This window comes from Hypanus sabinus, chromosome 4 (genome assembly GCF_030144855.1).
Source record: "Hypanus sabinus isolate sHypSab1 chromosome 4, sHypSab1.hap1, whole genome shotgun sequence".
Classification (NCBI taxonomy): Eukaryota; Metazoa; Chordata; class Chondrichthyes; order Myliobatiformes; family Dasyatidae; genus Hypanus; species Hypanus sabinus.
In genome coordinates this window covers 168,462,610-168,482,972 of record NC_082709.1, presented here as the reverse complement: position 1 = coordinate 168,482,972, position 20,363 = coordinate 168,462,610, and the positions used below count along the sequence as shown (strand labels likewise).

General features: G+C 43.4%; 1 protein-coding gene across 1 annotated transcript in view; it reads left to right on the top strand.

The window, feature by feature from the left end:
- ripk4 (receptor-interacting serine-threonine kinase 4) overlaps nucleotides 1–18,816 on the top strand; it is a 60,307-nt gene extending 41,491 nt beyond the window's left edge. The window contains exons 6-8 of the mRNA XM_059968744.1: nucleotides 555–661; nucleotides 12,215–12,479; nucleotides 15,480–18,816. Of these exons, the coding sequence (XP_059824727.1) occupies nucleotides 555–661; nucleotides 12,215–12,479; nucleotides 15,480–16,678 (1,571 nt within the window). The 3' untranslated portion in view covers nucleotides 16,679–18,816. The remainder of the gene's footprint in view (nucleotides 1–554; nucleotides 662–12,214; nucleotides 12,480–15,479) is intronic.
- Nucleotides 18,817–20,363: the final 1,547 nt, after the last annotated feature.

Below are 20,363 nucleotides of genomic sequence, written 5' to 3'. Positions count from 1 at the left end.
TTCACCAATGCCAATAAGGGACATTGTTGTAACCTTGTTGAGTGCTGTTTTGTTGAGCACTGAGGCCATAATGGTCCTGGTCCTGGGTATAAATTATCAGATACATCCACCTGTGATGCTCATTGACTTGCTGGGACTGAGGTGCATATGTGAAAGGGAAGAGTTAGATTTATCTTGGAGTAAGTTAAAAGATGGGCACAACTTTTCTATGTTCTGAGTATTTCTATGCTGGGTGCTTGCTTGTTAGTGAATCAGTGTAGGGAGGCTGACTGAAAACTGGTGGGTATGAGGGTGAATGTGTGGGGATTGGATTAGAACAGACAATATTACAGCACAGTGCAGACTCTTCGAGCCATAATGTTGTGCTGAGTTTTTAACCTATTCTAAAGTACCCTGGCAAACACAGAGTTGTCCCATTCTACCTCCTTGAATAAACCCTCTGTCATTTCTGCTTTTTAACCATGCTATTGTAATTGGTAAATGTTTTAAACTAAGTGCCTGAATGTTCAATGTTGTAATGATGATTAATGATGCAAATCATTTTCTTTTGAAAGAAATCACATCAGTAACTGAAGAACTTAGCACCAAACCCCAAGAAATAGCGCAAGAGAAACCAGAACAGTCTTTAGTTTCTGGCCAAACACGTGAAGCCACCAGAAAGGTAAAGCTTACTGAAACTTTTGCTTTAAATGGTGGTTTGAATCGAGATATAATGGCTCATAAAAGCAACATCTGAAATTGTATTGTTACTCAGTGGCCACTTTTATTAGATAAACATTTGTAACTCGTTAATGCAAATTTCTAATCAGCCAATTATGAGGCAGCATCATAAATACAAGCATGCAGGTGAGGTCAAGAGGTTCAGATGTTGTTCAGAACAACCTTCAAAGTGGAGGAAGTGTGATCTAAGTGGCTTTGACTGTGGGATGATTGTTTGTGCCAGATGGGGTGGCTTGAGGATCTCAGAAACTGCTGATTTCCTGCGAGTTTCACATGATCTAGAGTTTACAGAGAATGGTATGATAAACAATCCAGTAAGTGACGGTTCTGTGGGCAAAAATGCCTTGTCAATGAGAGAGATCAGAGGAGATTGGCTAGATGATAACTCAAATAGCCACGCATAACAACAATGGTGTCCAGAAGAGCATTTTGGAATGCACAACATGTCGAACTTTGAAGTGGATGGGCTGTAGCTGCAGATGATACCACAGACATGCACTTGGTGGCCATTTTATTGATGGTGTGACTTGAAAGCAATCCCAGAACTTACCAACTTAGACTGCAAAATGCTGCTTCATGTTTGGGGAGGAGACCAGAGATGGCCTCCATGTAGTGAGTAGCTCAGTGATACCTGAAATCGTCATTCACCAATTGACTTGATGAAGCTTTTTGAATTTCAGAACAAATTATGGGTTTCCTCTCATCCCTAGTTTTATCTGCTTGAATATAATTTGTCCTGTCTGGTTAGAACAGAGCAGGCTGTTCAGTCCATGATGCTGCATTGACCTTTTAAACTACTTTTAAGATCAAGCCCTTCCACATAGTCCTCCAATTTTCTATCATCTATATGCCTATCAAGATTCTCTCAAGTCTCCCTAATGTGCTGCCTCTGCTACCACCACCCCTGGCAGGACATTCCACACACCCATCACTCTGTCTAAAAATAAAACAACCTCTGCTAACCGTCCCCAGTGCTTTCATCCAAACACCTTAAAGTTATGCACCCTCATATTAGCCATTCCTGACACGTGGCGAATGCCCCTGGCTATCTATTCTATCTTGTACACCCTCTATCAAGTCACCTCACGTCCTCCTTTGCCCCAAAGAGAAAGGCCAAGCTCACTCTACATTAGATTCATATTTATGTCAAACCTGGGATTGGGAACATTTTTTCCTGCCCCCAGAGTAAGCAAGCTTACTAACATGGATATTTAATATTAAATTTAATATCTGAAAATGCTTAGTTCTTTGTGTTTACCAGTCAAAACAGTCAGATGTAATGAAGGTGCTTTGAGTTTGAGCTAAATACCTCAGGAATGAAGTTCCTTGCTGGGTAATAGCACTTACTGGTATGAGAATGAGCTGCTGTTAATACATTTTGGTACCATTGATCTTGCCAAAATGTCTGGAATTCAGCCCAGCCAGTCATGCATGGCCTGGACTATTATCCAAGGACTAATTGTTGCTCATCTATGAAGTTTCTAATTGCCTTGTTGGAGGAGAATAGCCCCAGTCACTTCATCCACCATGGAAGCTGGGAGTTAATATGGATCCCAAATTTTGACTTGGCTTGCATGAGATAAAAAAAATAACACGAGGGCTGAAGGAGAACATAGAACAGAGCAGAATAGGAGCTTTGGCCCATAATCTCTGTGCCAAACACGATGTCATTCAAGTTAATCCCTTCTGCTTGCACACATCTACATTGCACAGATCCATGAGTGAATCCAAAAGCCTCATGAAGTCACCATTGTATCCTTACCACAATTCATCTATCACCAGCTAACTCTTGCTCTAACCCCTTATGTACAAATATAGAAAACCTATAGCACAATACAAGCCCTTCAGCCTACAAAGCTGTGCTGAACATGTCCCTACCTTAGAAATTAACAAGGCTTACCCGTAGATCACTATTTTTGTAAGCTCCATGTACCTATCCAGGGTATCGTTTCTGCCTCCACCACTGCTACCGGCAGCCCATTCCACGCACTCACCACTGTCTGCGTTTTTAAAAAAAAAAGTACTTACCCTGACATCTCCACTGTGCCTACTTCCTAGCACCTTAAAACTGTGCCCTCTCATGCTAGCCATTTCAGCTATGGGGAAAAAGCCTCTGACTATCCACACGATCAATGCCTCTCATTATCTTATACACCTCTATCAGGCCACCTCTCATCCTCCGTCGCTCCAAGGAGAAAAGGCTGAGTTCACTCAACCTATTCTCATAAGGCATGCTCCCCAAACCAGCCAACATCCGTGTAAACCCTTCCCTCCACATTTTTATACAGGCTATCCCCTTCCATTTTCAGCCCCGATGAAGGGTCTTAACACAAAATGTCAACTGTCCATTTCCCTTCTGACCTGCTGAGTTCCTCCAGCTTTTTGTGTTGTTGCACAGAGCCATGCTGGCTGTCCCAAACTAGCCCATGTTCTTCTAAGTGTGAGAAAGTTCTATTCTTAAGAATATTCTGCAAGCGGAGGTAACAGAGTGAATTGTTAGTTCTTTTTGGGTTGCAAGATTAATCAGAGTCAGGTTTAATAACACTGGAATATATCATGAAATTTGTTGACTTTATGGCAGCAGTACAATGCAATACATATTGATAGAGATGAGAAAAACATGAATTACAGTAAAAAAAAGAGCATTATTAGTAATTGAATTAAATAAGTAGTGTAAAAATAGAAAATGAAAAAAAGTAGTGAGGTAGTGTTCATGGGTTCACTGTCCACTCGGAAATCAGATGGCAGAGGGGAAGAAGCTGTTCCTGCATCGTTGAGTGTGTTTCTTCAGTCTCCTGTACCTCCTCCCTGATGGCAGAGGGGAAGAAGCTGTTCCTGCATCGTTGAGTGTGTTTCTTCAGTCTCCTGTACCTCCTCCCTGATGGCAGAGGGGAAGAAGCTGTTCCTGCATCGTTGAGTGTGTTTCTTCAGTCTCCTGTACCTCCTCCCTGATGGCAGAGGGGAAGAAGCTGTTCCTGCATCGTTGAGTGTGTTTCTTCAGTCTCCTGTACCTCCTCCCTGATGGCAGAGGGGAAGAAGCTGTTCCTGCATCGTTGAGTGTGTTTCTTCAGTCTTCTGTACCTCCTCCCTGATGGCAGAGGGGAAGAAGCTGTTCCTGCATCGTTGAGTGTGTTTCTTCAGTCTCCTGTACCTCCTCCCTGATGGCAGAGGGGAAGAAGCTGTTCCTGCATCGTTGAGTGTGTTTCTTCAGTCTCCTGTACCTCCTCCCTGATGGCAGAGGGGAAGAAGCTGTTCCTGCATCGTTGAGTGTGTTTCTTCAGTCTCCTGTACCTCCTCCCTGATAACAATAAGAACAAGGCATGACTTGGGTGATGGGGGTCCTTAATGATGGGTGCTACCTTTTTGAGGCATCATGCCTTGAAGATGCACACAAGTACAAATCTGCAGATGCTAGAAATTAAAAATAATACACTCTAAATGCTGGCAGAACTCAGCATATTGACCATTCAACAATTTAATTGAAAATGGCTTCTCTAAGAAGAGCTGCATAGAAACATAGAAAACCTACAGCACGTACAGAGCGTTCAGTCCACAAAGCTGTGTCGAACAAGTCCTAACCTGAGAAATTACCTAGGGTTACCCATAGCCCTTTATCTTTCTGAGCTCCATATACCTGTCCAGGAGTCTTAAAAGACCCTATCATATTCAATTCCACCTCTGTCACCCATTCCACGCACTCACCCCTCTCTGCGTGGGGGAAAAAGCTTAACGCCTGACATCTCCTCTGTACCTACTTCCAAGCACCATAAAACTGCCCCCTTGTGCTAGCCATTTCAGCCCTGGGAAAAAGCCTCTGATTATCCACACTGTCAAAGCTACTCTTGACTATAATGAAAATACCTTTGGAATTAAGGTTTGACAAAGTAGTGGAAAGGCAATTGTGATTCTTGTACTAGGAAGAGTTCAATAATTATGTGTTGTTAGACCTGTTTCTTTCCTTGAATTCCCCTTCTTGTATCCAGAATAAAAGCCTGTTACTATGCAGTGAGACAACACGGGACTGTGCTAACAAAATTCTGTTGGATAATATGTTTAACTGGTTTAGCCAGACAGAAGGGGAATCTCCTGGCACTCTTTGAAGAAAAGCATAGGCTTTTTCCAGTATCCTGAGAAACTTTTTTAAAACTGAAACTACATTTCTGACTATTTAACTGATGTCTTGTGTAGGATTTTGGTGTGGAGATGGGAGGCACAACAGGGTATCAGTTAGGGTAATGCTGTTACAGTGCCAGCACCTCAGGTTTAATTCTACCGCTGTCTGTAAGGAACTTGCACTTTCTGCCTGTGACTGTACGGATTTCCTCTCCATGTTCTTGTTTCCGGCCATATTCCAAAGAAATACGGGTTTGTGGGTTAGTTGGTTTCATGGCTGTAATTGGGTAGTGCGGTCTCCTTGGACCAGAAGGGCATATTAACGTGCTGTATCTCTAAATAAAATAACTTGCACTTCCCTACAGGACGGCTGTGAATTGCTGGTACAGGGGTGGGACTTTCTGCTGTAGTAGCTTATCCACTTCAAGGTCGTGCGTTCTTATGCACACCACTGTTGTAAGGTGTGGTTATTTGAGATGCTGTTGTCTTCCTGTCAGCTTGAACCAATCTGGCCGTTCTCCTCTGACTTCTCTCATTAACTGATGCTCGCTGGATTTTTTTTTCACCATTCTCTGTAAACTGCAGATAATGAAATCAGCAGCTTCTGAGATAACCAAACCACACCATCCATTTAGTCATTTAGATCACATTTCTTCCCCTTTCAGATGTTTGGTCTGAAGAATCAGTGAACCTCTTGACCATGCCTGCATTCCTTTACACATAGAGTTGCTGCCACATGATTGGCTGATTAGATATTTGCCTTAATGAGCAGGTGTACCTAGTAAAGCTGCCATTGAGTGTATATCAGAGCAGCAAGACATGGAGTGATTTGATGACTTGAAGGGTGCCAAGAGTTTGCTAGAGGTAATGTGGTCTATTGAAATGCTGCCAAATGTTTCATGTTGTCCTAGACATATCCTCATTTGATTCCCAGTCCTTTGGTATTGTCCTGTAATTTTCAGAAATTTAGGGATTAGATCTCCTACAATACAGGTGAGAAATCATTATGGCTTGGCGGAGGGGCTTTGTCTTCTTTGAACTGTTCTTTTGGATGATAAAGCAACTGGAACGTAGGAGAACGAGGAGAGATTGATTAGAGGGATACAAAATTATGAGGGGTATAGATAGGGTAAATATAAGCTGGTGTTTTCCACTGATGTTGGGTGAGGCAAGATCTCGAGGTCATGAGTTAAAGATGAAATACAGAAGAGGGACATGAGGGGGAACTTGTTCATTCAGAGGGTGGTGAGAATGTGGAATAAGCTGCCAGTGGAAGTGGTGGATATGGAGTGGATTTCAACGTTTAAGAGAAATTTGGATAGATACATGGATGGGGCGCTTGTATGGAGGGTTTTGATCCTGGTGCAGGTTAATGGGACCAGGAAGTGTAATAGTTTGGTACAGATTAGATGGGATGAAAGGTCTGTTTCTCTGCTATGACTCTGAATAAAGTTAGGGGAGAAAAGATGGGCATGGTAGTTCCTATATTGTTGTTTTAATTTCCAATTTGAGAAGAGCTGAATGGAGAAGTTGAAAGCTGGACATCACATGAGGAATGGAGCAGTTGGACTTGACTAGCTTATCCTTCGACCCTTTATTTGCAGTAGATAACTCCAAAGATTAGTGGAGGAACACTACAGCTTAGAAACAGGCCCTTCAGCCCATCTAGTCTGCCGAACCGTTACCTACCTGCACCCACCACCTACCCATGTACCTATAAAATTTCTCATGAATGTTGAAATTGACCACACGTCTCCCACTTGCACTGGCAGCTCATTCCACACTCCTGCCACTCTGAGTGAACAAACTGCCCCTCATGTTCCCTTAAATATTTCCCTTTTCACCCCTAACCCCTGACTTCCAGTTGTAGTATCCTCACCCAACCTCAGTGGAAAAAGCTTGCTTGAATTTACTTTGTCTATAATCTTCATAATTTCATCTACCTCTATCAAATCTCCTCTCACTCTTCTACATTGTAGGGAATAAAGTCTTAACCTATTCAACCTTTCCCTATAAATCAAGTTCTCTAGTCCCAGCAACGTGCTTGTAAATGTTCTCTCTACTCTTTCAACCTTTTTTTACATCTTTTCTGTAGGTAGCTGCCCAAGACTGCAGACAATCCTCCACATTGGGTTCAAAAGACAATAGACAATAGGTGCAGAAGTAGACCATTCGCCCCCTCGAGTCTGCACCGCCATTCTGAGATCATGGCTGATCATTCACTATCAATACCCAGTCCCTGCCTTGTCCCCATATCCCTTGATTCCCCTATCCATCAGATATTTATCCAGCTCCTTCTTGAAAGCATCCAGAGAATTGGCCTCCACCGTCTTCTGAGGCAGTGCATTCCACACCTCCACAACTCTCTGGGAGAAGAAGCTCTTCCTCAACTCTGTTTTAAATAACTGACCTCTTATTCTCAATCCATGCCCTCTGGTACTGGACTCTCCCAACATCTGGAACATATTTCCTGCCTCAATCCTATCAAATCCTTTAATTATCTTAAACGTTTCAATCAGATCCCCTCTCAATCTCCTCAATTCCAGCGAGTACAAGCCCAATCTCTCCAATCTCTCTGCGTAAGACAGCCCTGCCATCCCAGGAATCAACCTAGTGAATCTACGCTGCACTTCCTCAATTGCCAGAATGTCCTTCCTTAAACCTGGAGACCAAAACTGTACACAATATTCCAGGTGTGGTCTCACCAGGGCCCTGTACAAATGCAAAAGAACATCCTTGCTCTTGTATTCAATTCCCCTTGTAACAAAGGCCAACATTCCATTTGCCCTCTTCACTGCCTGTTGCACTTGCTCATTCACCTTCATTGACTGGTGAACTAGGACTCCTAAGTCTCTTTGCATTTCTCCCTTACCTAACTCGACACCGTTCAGACAATACTCTGCCCTCTTGTTCCTGCTTCCAAAGTGGATAACTTCACATTTATTCACATTGAATGACATCTGCCAAGTATCTGCCCACTCACTCAGCCTATCCAAGTCTCCCTGTATTCTCCTAACATCCTCTTCGCATGTCACACTGCCACCCAGTTTAGTATCGTCAGCAAACTTGCTGATATAGTTTTCAATGCCCTCATCTAAATCATTGACATAAATCGTAAAGAGCTGTGGTCCCAATACAGAGCCCTGTGGTACCCCACTAGTCACCTCCAGCCAGTCTGAGAAACACCCATTCACTGCTACCCTTTGCTTTTTATCTGCCAACCAGTTTTCTATCCATGTTGAAACCCTGCCCCCAATGCCATGAGCTCTGATTTTACTCACCAATCTCCTATGTGGCACCTTATCGAATGCCTTCTGAAAATCTAGGTACACAACATCTACTGGCTTACCCTCGTCTAACATCCTTGTTACACCCTCAAAAAACTCCAACAGATTAGTCAAGCATGATTTGCCCTTGGTAAATCCATGCTGGCTCGGCCTAATCCTATTTCTGCCATCTAGATGTGCCACTATTTCGTCCTTAATAATGGACTCAAGCATCTTCCCCACGACTGACGTTAGGCTAACAGGGTGATAGTTCTCCGTTTTCTCCTTCCCTCCTTTCTTGAAAAGTGGGACAATATTTGCCACTCTCCAATCTTCAGGAACTGATCCTGAATCTAAGGAACATTGGAAAATGATTACCAATGCATCCGCAATTTCCTGAGCCATCTCTTTTAGAACCCTCGGATGCAGACCATCTGGACCCGGGGATTTATTAGCCTTCAGTCCTACCAGTCTACTCATCACAGTTTCTTTCCTAATGTCAATCTGTCTCAATTCCTCTGATATCTTATGACCCTGGCCCATCCATACATCTGGGAGATTGCTTGTGAAGACAGATCTAAAGTACGCATTAAATTCTGTTGCCATTTCCCTGTTTCCCATAACAATTTCTCCCAATTCATTCTTCAAGGGGCTAACATTGTTCTTAACTATCTTCTTTCTCTTCACATAGCTAAAAAAGCTTTTGCTATCCCCTTTTATATTCCTGGCTAGACTGAGCTCATACCTGATTTTTTCTCTCCGTATTGCTTTTTTAGTTAAGATCTGCTGTTCCTTAAAACTTTCCCAATCATCTGTATTCCCACTCATCTTAGCCCTGTCATACTTCTTTTTCTTTAATGCTATACAATCTCTGACTTCCTTTGTCAACCACTGTGGCCCCTTCCCCCTCTTTGAATCCTTCCTTCTCATTGGAATGAACTGCATTTGCATCTTTTGTATTATGCCCAAGAATATCTGCCACTGCTGATCCACTGTCTTTCCTGCCAGGGCATCCGCCCATTTAACTTTGGCCAGCTCTTCCCTCATGGCTCCGTAGTCTCCTTTATTTAATTGCAACACTGACACCTCTGATCTGCCCTTATCCCTCTCAAATTGTAGATAAAAACTTATCATGTTATGATCACTACTTCCTAATGGCTCCTTTACTTCAAGATCACTTATCAATTCCTGTTCATTACACATCACCAAGTCCAAAATAGCCTCGTTCCTGGTTGGCTCAAGCACAAGCTGTTCCAAAAATACATCCCTTAGATACTCCACAAACTCCCTATCCTGGGGTCCAGCACCTACCTGATTCTCCCAGTCCACCTGCATGTTGAAATCTCCCATAACGACTGCATTACCTTTAGCACATGCCAATGTTAACTCCCTAATCAACTTGTACCCAATATCCACGCTACTGTTTGGGGGCCTGTACACAACACCCATTAGGGTCTTTTTACCCTTGCTGTTCCTCAGCTCAATCCACACAGACTCTACTTCTCCTGTTCCCAAGTCACCTCTTGCTAAGGACTGAATCTCATTCCTCACCAACAGGGCCACCCCACCCCCTCTTCCCATATTTCTGTCTCTACAATAGCACGTATACCCTGGTACACTCAATTCCCAGGCCTGATACCCTTGCAGCCATGTCTCCGTTATCCCGACAATATCGTAGTTCCCCATTTTCATCTGAGCTTCAAGCTCATCTGTCTTATTTCTGACACTACGCGCATTCAAGTATAGAATTCTTAGCCCATTCCTCCTCTCTTTGCTTAAAACACTGTCTACTGTACCTAACCCAGCTCCTTGAACTTCCATCGGGCAAATTGCACCCTGAATTTTGATGACCTTCTCAAGATCACCCAAACCTTGTATACATTTAACCCCATGCACCTTCTGACCAACCCTCTGGATCTGGATCCCTGCCCCCTGCACATCTAGTTTAAACCCCCCCGAGCAGCACTGGCAAATACTCCTGCAAGAATGTTAGTACCCCTCCGGTTCAGATGTAGACCATCCCTTCGAAACAGATCCCAATGTCCCTGGAACAAAGACCAATTATCCAAAAACCTGAACCCTTCCTTCCTGCACCATGCTCTCAGCCTCGTATTAATGTGCATAATCATTCTATTCTTTGCCTTACTCGCACGAGGCACAGGTAGCAATCCCGAGATTGTCACCCTGGAGGTCCTGCCTTTCAGCTTCACTCCTAACTCCCTGAACTCTCTAAGCAGGACCCCCTCACTCACCTTACCTACATCATTGGTCCCTACATGGACCACTACATCTGGGTTCATGCCCTCACTCTCAAGAATAGCCTGCACCCGATCTGAGATGTCCCGGACCCTGGCACCAGGGAGGCAACATACCATCCGAGACTCCCGATCTGCCCCACAAAATCTCCTATCTGCCCCCCTAACTATAGAGTCCCCTAAAACTATCGCTCTCTTCTCTTCCCTCCTCCCCTTACTAATTGAGGATTCAACCTCTGTGCCAGAGGCAGGACCACTACAACTCATTCCTGGTAGGTCATCCCCATCAACAGTATCCAGTACGGTATACTTATTGTTAATGGGAATGGCCGCAGGGGTGCTCACTAACGTCTTGTACAACTCCAACATAACATCCCAGCTCCTGAACTCAATACATTGATTTATGAAGGACAGTGTACCAAAAGCTTTCTTTACAACCCTATCTACCTGTGATACCACTTTCAATGAACTGTGGATCTGTATTCCCAGATCCCCTTATTCTACTGCATGCTCCAGTGCCCTGCCTCTCACTATGTAATACCTGCCCTAGTTGGTCCTACCAGTGCAGCACCTCGCATTTGTCTGCATTAAATTCCATCTGGTGTTTTTCAGTCCATTGATCTGCCCATTTTTCCAGCTGGTTCAGATCCTGCTTCCAGCTCTGATCGTCTTCCTCACTGTCCACTGCACCTCCGACCTTGGTGTCATCTGCAAATTTGCTGATCCAGTTAACCACATTATCACCCAGATTGTTGATGTGGATGGAAATGCAACAATGGACCCAGCGCTGATCTCTGCAACATTCCATGAGTCACAGGCCTCCAGTCAGAGAGGCAATCATTTACAACCAGTCTCTGGCTTGTGCCAGGAAGGCAATGGTTAATCCAATTTACTATCTCATCTTGAATGCCAAGTGACTGAATCTTCTTGACCAACCTCCTATGTGGGACCTTGTCAAATGCTTTTTTAAAATCCATGTAGACAACATCCACTGCCTTGCCTTCATCCACTGTTCTGGCAACTTCCTGGAAAAACTCTTAAGATTGGTTAGACATGACCTACCATGCACAAACCCATGTTGACTATCCCTAATCAGCCCATGTCCATCCACTTACTTGTACATCTGGTATCTTGGAATACCTTCCCATAACTTTCTCACTAATGATGACAGGTTCACCAATCTACAATTTCCTGGCTTATCCTAAGACCCTTTGTTAAACAATGGAACAACATCAGCTATCCTCCAACCCTCCTCAGACATGCACAGTGTTGCTTAAACAATGCTGTGTTACATAAGGCAGAAGATGATGTCGTTTTAAAGGTTTCATTTGGGTCTGAGGAACAAAAAATTTTAATGAAGAAATAGGTCAACCAACACTGTCATCTAGCAGAAGAATTGCAGTCCCAGTTCCATCATTTACTCAAGCAATAATTCTAGTATGGTCTTGAAGGTACTTAAAGATTTAAAAGATTAGCTTTATTTATCACATGTACATCAGAACATATAGTGCAATTTGTCATTTGGGTCAATAGTAATATTTGAGGATCTGCTGGGGGCAGTCCGAAAGTGTTACCAAGGCAATGCTATCAGTAATGTCTATTTCATCTTTTAAAAAAAAACAGTGGCCCTGTTAGGTATAATTATTTCTAGACAGACTATTCCTCTAAGTATCCTCATCTTTTTCTCTGGCTGACAAAGGGTCTCGGTCCGAAATGTCAGCTTGAACTCTCTTCCATTAATGCTGCCTGGCCTGCTGAGTTCCTCCAGCAATTTTTTTTGTGTGTTGAATGTAACTGTTATCTGCAGCCTCTCTGAGTTTCTTTATCCACAAAATGACTTGGTTCTTATGTTAATTTCAGGGGTCCGTGGTAGAAGCTGAGCAGCCCGTTCAGAAGCGGCTGTCTAAGCAGGTGTCCAATAGTGAGGAATGTAGCCTCTCCCAGCTGCTCTCCCAGTTAGACTCTGGCATCTCCCAGGACTTCGAGTCCGCTGGCAACGAATGCCCATCGGGCAGGGAGGTGGGCGACAGCAAAAAGCGCCTGTCGGGCATCTCGTCCATCGACTCTGCATTCTCATCCCAGGGGTCCATATCATTGTCATTCGGGAAGGACGCTGCAGGAAGTGGTGAGTTCCTTTGATTCTCAACATCTATGCAGAGCCAGCCTTCCTATGGGCGGTGAGTCTGTAGAATTCATTGCCACAGACAGCCGTGGAGGGCAAGTCGTTCAGTACATTTAACGCAGAGGTTGATAGCTTCTTGATTAGTAAAAGTGTCAACTGATACGGGGAGAAGGAAGGAGAATGAGGTTGAGAGGGTTACTAAATTAGCCATACTGTGTACCAGACCCGATGGGCTGAATTCTGCTGCTGTCTTACTGGTCGTCTTTTGTGGTATTCAGGGTTGGTTCCTTTTACCCTCTGACGCTCAAGTTGAGTGCAGCTGAGAAATGGAATTGGTGTAGGATTAATATAAATGGACTCAGTGGCCAAGTGGCCTGTTTTCATGCTGTGTGCCCAAGATTCTGCAGCCATAACCTTAGCTGCACAGAATTTAATTTAAATTTAATAAATTTAATTCCCGAACATGTGCAGAAAGTAAGGCATGTCAAGGGAACCAGGTACATATAGTCAAGTCAGGTTTATTGTCATTTTACTGTACATGAATACATTTCTCTGGACCAGGTTGTAAAGCACAGTAGTGCACATAGCACACAATAACTTAGGAAAGTAATAAAATCTGCAAATGAATTACGTATAAATAAAGTGCATAAACTAAATATTGTAGGGTACAGAGCACATTAACCAGTGACGCTTTGAATGCGATGCAGTAGGGAGTTCAGAAGCCTGATGGCCTGAGGGAAGAAACTGTTTCCCATCCTGACTGTTCTCGGCTTTATGCATTGGTCTCCTGCCTGACGGTAGAAAGTCAGAGGATGCTGGATGGATGGGTGAGATCCTTGATCATACTAACGGCTCTGCACGTGCAGTGCTCCTGATAAGTGTCCCCGATGGTCGGTAGGGAGACCCCTATGATCCTCTCGGCTGTTCTCACGGTCCTTTGTGGGGACCTCGTCTGATGCTCAGCTGCTCCCGTACCAGATGGAGATGGAATTTGTCAGGCCGCTCTCAATGGTGCTCCTGTAAAATTCAGTTAAGGTGGCGGAGGGCAGAGGAGTTGGGATAGCCTCGCTTGCTCAATCTCTTTAGGAATCGCCATAGGACAGAAGTATGGCTAAAGCCCTTGTTAGCAAAAGCTTAGACCAGTGCTCTAAGACAGAATAGTGAATTCATCGGGAGAAGAAAATGAATTGGACAGAACCAGTAGCATTGCCTGACAACCCAAGGCCTGTAAGCCATTATTAAGAAAGAAAAATGCTGCTTCCTGGAACTGAACTTCACTTGAGCCAGGAGTATTGGCGTTGCTCTGGAAAGGAAATGGCCAATTCACATTGCCCAGAAACATGTTATTCCATTTGGCAGGACACTCAGAATAATTGAATGCTGGAGTTGCACGTTTTATTTTTCTCTTTCTATGGCCTATTCGTAGCATCTCAGTGCAAAATGAAAGAACTGGAAGCTAAGGCTTTGGGATGTTTAGCTCAGTCGAGCTCCTGGAGTGGAGCCTAAAAAGCCACCCTAGGTACTTAAATTGTGATGTGATTAAACGTAAAGATCAACCCCACCAGGGCAAGCTTGGTATTTGTGAGACATCTGATTTGGCAAACACTTACCAGTATCAACAGCTGTAACCTGGCTCTGATAAACTTCTTTGCACAATTCACAGCTTGGGCATTAGGCCAAGGGCAACACTTGGTATGACTTTGCAAAGTACAAGTTGCCATTAAACCTGCTACAACCGAGGCTATGCAGCACCCCCCCCCCCCCCCACCCGACCCACTGTCAGTCTCGCCAGTGAATTGGACTCACGGTATTCTAGATTACAAATGTCCGACAGAGTCTTGTGACCACAATCCCCCGAACTGTCCGTCGGATCGCGCACTGCCTCTAGACACGCCTTGTTCCCTGTTTGGCTGGAGCCTGTTGCAACACGGGTCACAACAAGTCCAGCTCCCCTGCTATCAAACAACTCACTTTTGGAGCAGACGTGCAGTACTTGGAAACATCCAGCAGTGTCACACGATTATGAAAAAGGTGTAAAGGATGAACAATTACACCTTTGTTTGGACCCAGAGAAACCTCTGCATCTGAGTGTGCTGTCATCTTACCCGACTCATCAGTCTGCCACTTTGCACCATATGGTTTAAGTTGCTGTTGTTATTTTGTCATGGTAACAATCTCTATCAGTAAACTTTTGCCTTATTAGCAGATGGACTCCAACCATCTGAAGTGGCTATGGAATGTCAAGTGACTGTGGTTTTCTGAATTCATTATCAGTTACAGCCTTAGTCATATAATTCAAATCATTAAGCTGGAAGTATAATTATAGTAAATTGCTGCATCCACATTCAGTGGCCACTTTATCAATGTACTTCCTGTACCTAATAAAGTGGCCACTGAGTGTATGTTCATGGTCTTCTGCTGCTGTAGCCCGTCCACTTCAACATGCGTTCAGAGATGCCCTTCGCACGCCACTGTTGTAATGCTTGGTTATTCGAGTTACTGTTCTTGTCGAGTTGAACCAGTCTGGCCATTTTTCTCTGACCCCTCTCACTTGCATGGCATTTTCACAGCTGCTCACTGGATGTTTTTTTGTTTATCGCACCTTTCTCTGTAACCTCTAGAGATGGCTGTGCGTGGAAGTCCCAAGAGATCAGTAGTTTCTGAGGTGCTCAAGTCACCTGTCCAGCAACAACCACAAGTCACTCTCATCCACATTCTGAACGAGGACTTAACCTCTTGAACACGTCAGCGTGCTTTATTGCTGTGAGGTGGTGTCACATGATTGGCTGATTAGATATTTGGATTAATGAGCAAGTGGCCACTGAGTGTATATCTTCAGAATTGCTTGTACTTTCCACTCATTCATTGCCAATGAATAGGACATTTTGTGTCATTTCTCCCTTTTCTACCTTCCACTTTTAAAATGGTATGTTTGTTTTGTACCTGTTTGAAAATTCAAGCTGGAGGTCTAATCTTTGTCTTGTAATCTCATCATTTTTCCAGAACAATCAATCTCCAACATACCAAAGAAAAAACTCTATGAAGCCATTGTATCTGGAGATGTCGGGAAGCTGATGAAACTCCTTCAGCCTCAAGATGTGGACCTGGTCTTGGACGATGGTATGAGCCTCCTTCACTACGCTGTTCAGCTGGACAATGAGGAAGCGGTCCGGTTGCTACTGTTGTACAATGCCAACCCGAATGTTGCCAACAAGCGAGGCTCAACACCCCTTCACCTGGCCTCCGAAAAGAACCTCAAGGTCATAGTGGAGCTGCTTCTGGGGAAAAAAGCGAACGTGAATGCCAAGGATGAAGATCAGTGGACTCCTCTTCACTTTGCAGCACAGAGTGGTGAAGAAACTCTCTTGAGGCTTCTCCTGGACAGGAATGCCTCAACAAATGAGGTGGACTTTGAGGGTCGGACCCCACTCCATGTTGCTTGCCAGCACAGCCATGAGAATGTGGTGCGTGTTCTTCTGAGCCGAGGGGCCAATGTCCAAGCCAAGGGAAAGGACAACTGGACACCCTTGCATTTTGCTGCCTGGCAAGGTCACCACATGATCACAAAGCTTCTCATCAAGCAGGCCAGGGCAAACAAGGAAGGGGTGACGGCTGATGGTAGAACCCCACTTCATCTGGCAGCCCAGAGGGGCCAGTACAGGGCAGCTCGTATCCTGCTGGAATCCAAGGCCAACGTGCACAAGAGGACCTCGAGCTGCCAGACGCCACTGCACCTTGCTGCCGAAAACGGGCACACCAGCACCTCCAGGCTTCTGATCAAACACGGCGTGGATGTCAACGCCACAACGGTGGAGGGGTGGACTGCTCTTCACCTGGCCTCTGACCGAGGTCACCTGCCCACCGTAAAAATGTTGATAGAAGAGAAGGCAGATGTTGAGGTGAAGGCTTCCCTTCAAAGGACAGCTCTCCACCTGTCTGCAGATAAAGGACACACTGAAGTGGTGAGGGAGCTGCTTATCAGCATGGTCAATATAAATGTGACAGATGATGAAGGGTTTACACCCTTGCATTTGGCATTGAGATCAGGACATTCAGTTACAATAGATGTCCTTCTGGCTCATGGGGCGGATATTAATTTGCATATGCTACAGACGCAATTAAGCCTGTCACAGGAAATTAGGAGCAACTTCCTCGATGATGCCCTTCAGAGCCTAACAGATTTGGATGTAGAAGTATTGTGAGGGGTTGCCGAAACTCAGGAACATTGGCATCACAACTAAAGTTCTGATCCTGCTGAGATTATCTCCATAGGGTTGTCTGAGATGAGGAAATGCTTCAGCAGTGGAGAAACTCTTTTGAAGGGAACTGCCCATTGAATGGGCTTGAACAGGAAGCTACCTGAGGAACTTCTGTCAGCTTGCTAAGAATGTGGAGGACAAATCACAGGGAATGCTGTGGATTGATGCTTTGTTAGACCTTTCCACACCCTCCAGGTACAGTCCAGTGGGATCTTTTGCTGATGGAGAATCCATTGTACCCACTACCTGTTGAATTGCTGGATTAACAGCGCATCTATCATAACATGCTGTTATTTCTGAAGTGTATCTTTTACACCACTCTCATAATTTGTATGCACCTTGTTTATGATCATGAATATTGCTGAGTGGGATCTCCAAAGCTTTAATCTGCAGGTCCTGTGAGCTTTATTAAGTTGGATATGACCCTCATGGATGATTAACAGATCTCAACTACGATTAAGTAAGGAAAGTATCTGCTGAACTATTGAAGCAAAAATGACAAGCAGCACTTGATCAGATAACTTCACATAGGATGCACAGTTAATGGAATAATGTACATTGTCTACTTCTACACTTGTGTACATACATTTGTTGTAACATTTATCTAATGTGTTTTGTTGAATCTTAAATACAATTTGATTTTTTTTTCTTTTTTGCCTTCGATCCATAAACAAACTGCTTGTTGAGAATATGTAGTTAACCAGTCTATAATATCCAAAGCCTTTCAACTACATAATCTGTCAGTGGGAAAATAATTAAATGCCATATTATTTGTACTGGATTATATTGACCTTTGTGATCATAGATAACTTTACTTCAATACATTATTTCCCTATTGCGACAGCATTTTTTTGCTTCATGTAATACAATTGTCAAGAATTTTATATTATAAAGGAAAATAATACCAAAGTGGGAATCCTATATAGATCTTGGTAATCCTATCGTAATAGACTAGTTAACGTTTTTTCTTTGTTACATAGTTGATACAAGAGCCATTTCAAATGAAAACATACAAAATCTCTCATGTTTTGCAGTAATAGTCATTCAATATTCTTATCTGTAAGAGCAATGAGATTTTAAAGATTCTTCATGGAACCAAAGGAAAAGGGAGAAATATGTTAGGTGGGAGTATGCCGTTGTGTCCCTTGGGCCCGATGTCATTAATATTTGAACTGTGCTGCCATTTACTTTAAAGACTTGTCCTTAGTGCCAAGTAACAATTTTTTTTAATGATTACAATATTAGATTAATGCTACTATAAAGTTCCCCAGTGGCCAGTGTGACACAGATTTTAAGTGCAACCACAATTTAGATACTTCTAGAAAAATTGCAGCTTATTCCTTCTTGTCTTGAATGATAAATTTAAAAGCAGTTTATAAATATGCTGCATTATCAAATTAACTTTTAGAATGTATCTTTGGAATGTTTCTACCTATAAGATTAATATCTGAAAGGAATGTGTCTTCAATATACCATAAACCCAATTTATCAGAATAATAAGACAATATGCAGGGTGTAAAACCTCTTAGTTGGGGTGAAAAATGTTTGTGGAGGAGAATGTTAACAAGAAGTTACAAAAACTCTGAGGAAATATGTGTCTCTTTAAACGTGAACTTTAGCATGAATATTTCCAAGTTAGTGATAATTCAATATGACCTTGTGTTAACCTGGGTATCTGAGAAGAATGTCCTTCTGCAATGGCCTGTATCTGATTGGCTGACTTCATTTGGAATATTCTACTGACTGTAGCTGTTAAACACACAGTGATCAAATTTCTGACTTGTTTCATTCTTAGCCATGTTGATGGACACGTTCTGGGTATAAGGTGGAGTACTCTGTGGGTGTTAGAAAATACATCAATATTGTGCATCGTATTTTAAAGTGTCTCAGGTGGTGTTGATTTTCCCTTTAATTTTCCAGTTATCTTAATTGCTATGCGATTAACGGAAATGTGTACGCTTTAGTACATTTTAGAGGTAACGTTTGCTTTGTATTGTTATAGACTGCTAGTTATTCTCATTGTAACTAACAACATTGTTATTTCATTAAGACTACTAATAAAGCAGAATTATTAGTTGCAATTATTTTCCTTCCTCTTTGTCATCACTTAGAGTCAATGCACCCCTTGATTACATGAGGGATGAAACCAGCCTGGTCACAGATTCACTGGAGAAGTGAGGGGAGGGGTAAATTGTAAATTTCTACTTTTAATCACTTGCTAAACTGTTACCATTGGTTGAGACCAGGAGCAGAATCTGGCTTAATATCACTGGCATCTGTCCTGAAATTTTTTGTTGTATATCTCTAGTGGAAATACCCTCCCTGCGTTCACGCTATCCAATCCTTCCATTTTTGGTGATATCTGGGGACTCTGTCTGGAATAAACCAGCAACACGTCTCATCCACCAGGTACCTCTTGATAGTGATCAGAGTCCTGCTAAAGAGAAGAATGACTAGAACTGAGATAACAGTTCTACAGCCAGCCTGCCTAGCTAAATCTATACTTGAGGAAACTGTGGTTAATCTCACTGGCTGTTAGCAGACTGTTACACCAATGATCACCTAGTCCCTGGCCTAGAGCTATACAGTCACGTAAAACAAGCCCTTTGGCCCAACTGGTCCATGCTGACCCAGATTCCCATCTAGTCCCATTTGGTACATATCCCTCTAAACCTTGCCTTTCCACAGTCCCTATCCAAGTGTCCTTTAACTGTTGCCAATATACCTGCCTCAGCCACTCCTCCTGCCAGCTCATTCCATATACTCGCCAACCTCTGGATTCAACTGTTTATCCTCAGTTCCTATTAAATCTCTCCCCTCTCAGCTTTAATCTATGACTTCTGTCCCAATAACCCTCAAACCTGGGGGAGAATGACTGTGCTTATTCAACCTATCTCCTACCCCTCCTGATTTTATGCAATGATTATCCCTCCTGCTGCTATGCCTCGATGGAAACAATGCCAACCTGTCCCCACAACTCGGTCCTTCGGTTCCTGGCAACATCCTTGTAAATCTTGTCTGCACTCTTTTACAGTTTTATACCATCTTTCCTATAGCAGGGTGACCAACATGGAACAGAATATTGCAAATGTAGCCAGGACAGGGGATCAAGAGCGGGATGCCCCTCAGGGAAGCAGCCCAGCTCCCACTACGGCTTCTTGGATAGCATGTTCTCCGGTGTCCATTGTCACCCATCATAGATGTTTCCATTAGTTGACCCTGGGCAGCCATCTACTGTAGAGCTGGATCATTTAGGGTAGGGACTTCTTGTGTGTCTTTGAGGATGTCAGATTTCTGAATGCTTCCTCACTGTTTACCCCATTTGCACTAAAAAATAGTGACAGTGATATTTAATAGAACAATACAGTGCAGGAACAAGCCCTTCAGCCCAGAACGTTGTGCTGAACCAGAAATATTAGTGATCAAATGGCCAACTAGTCACTCCTGCCTACTCAATGTCCATATTCTTCCATTTTCCTCACATGCATCTGCCTATCTAAATGTCCCTAATGTATCTGCCTCCTCCACCATCCCGAGCAGAGCACTCCAGCCATCCACCATTCTGCTATAAAAAAAATTGCCTGTTGCATCTCTTAAAATTACCTGTTTAAATCTTCAATACGTACCC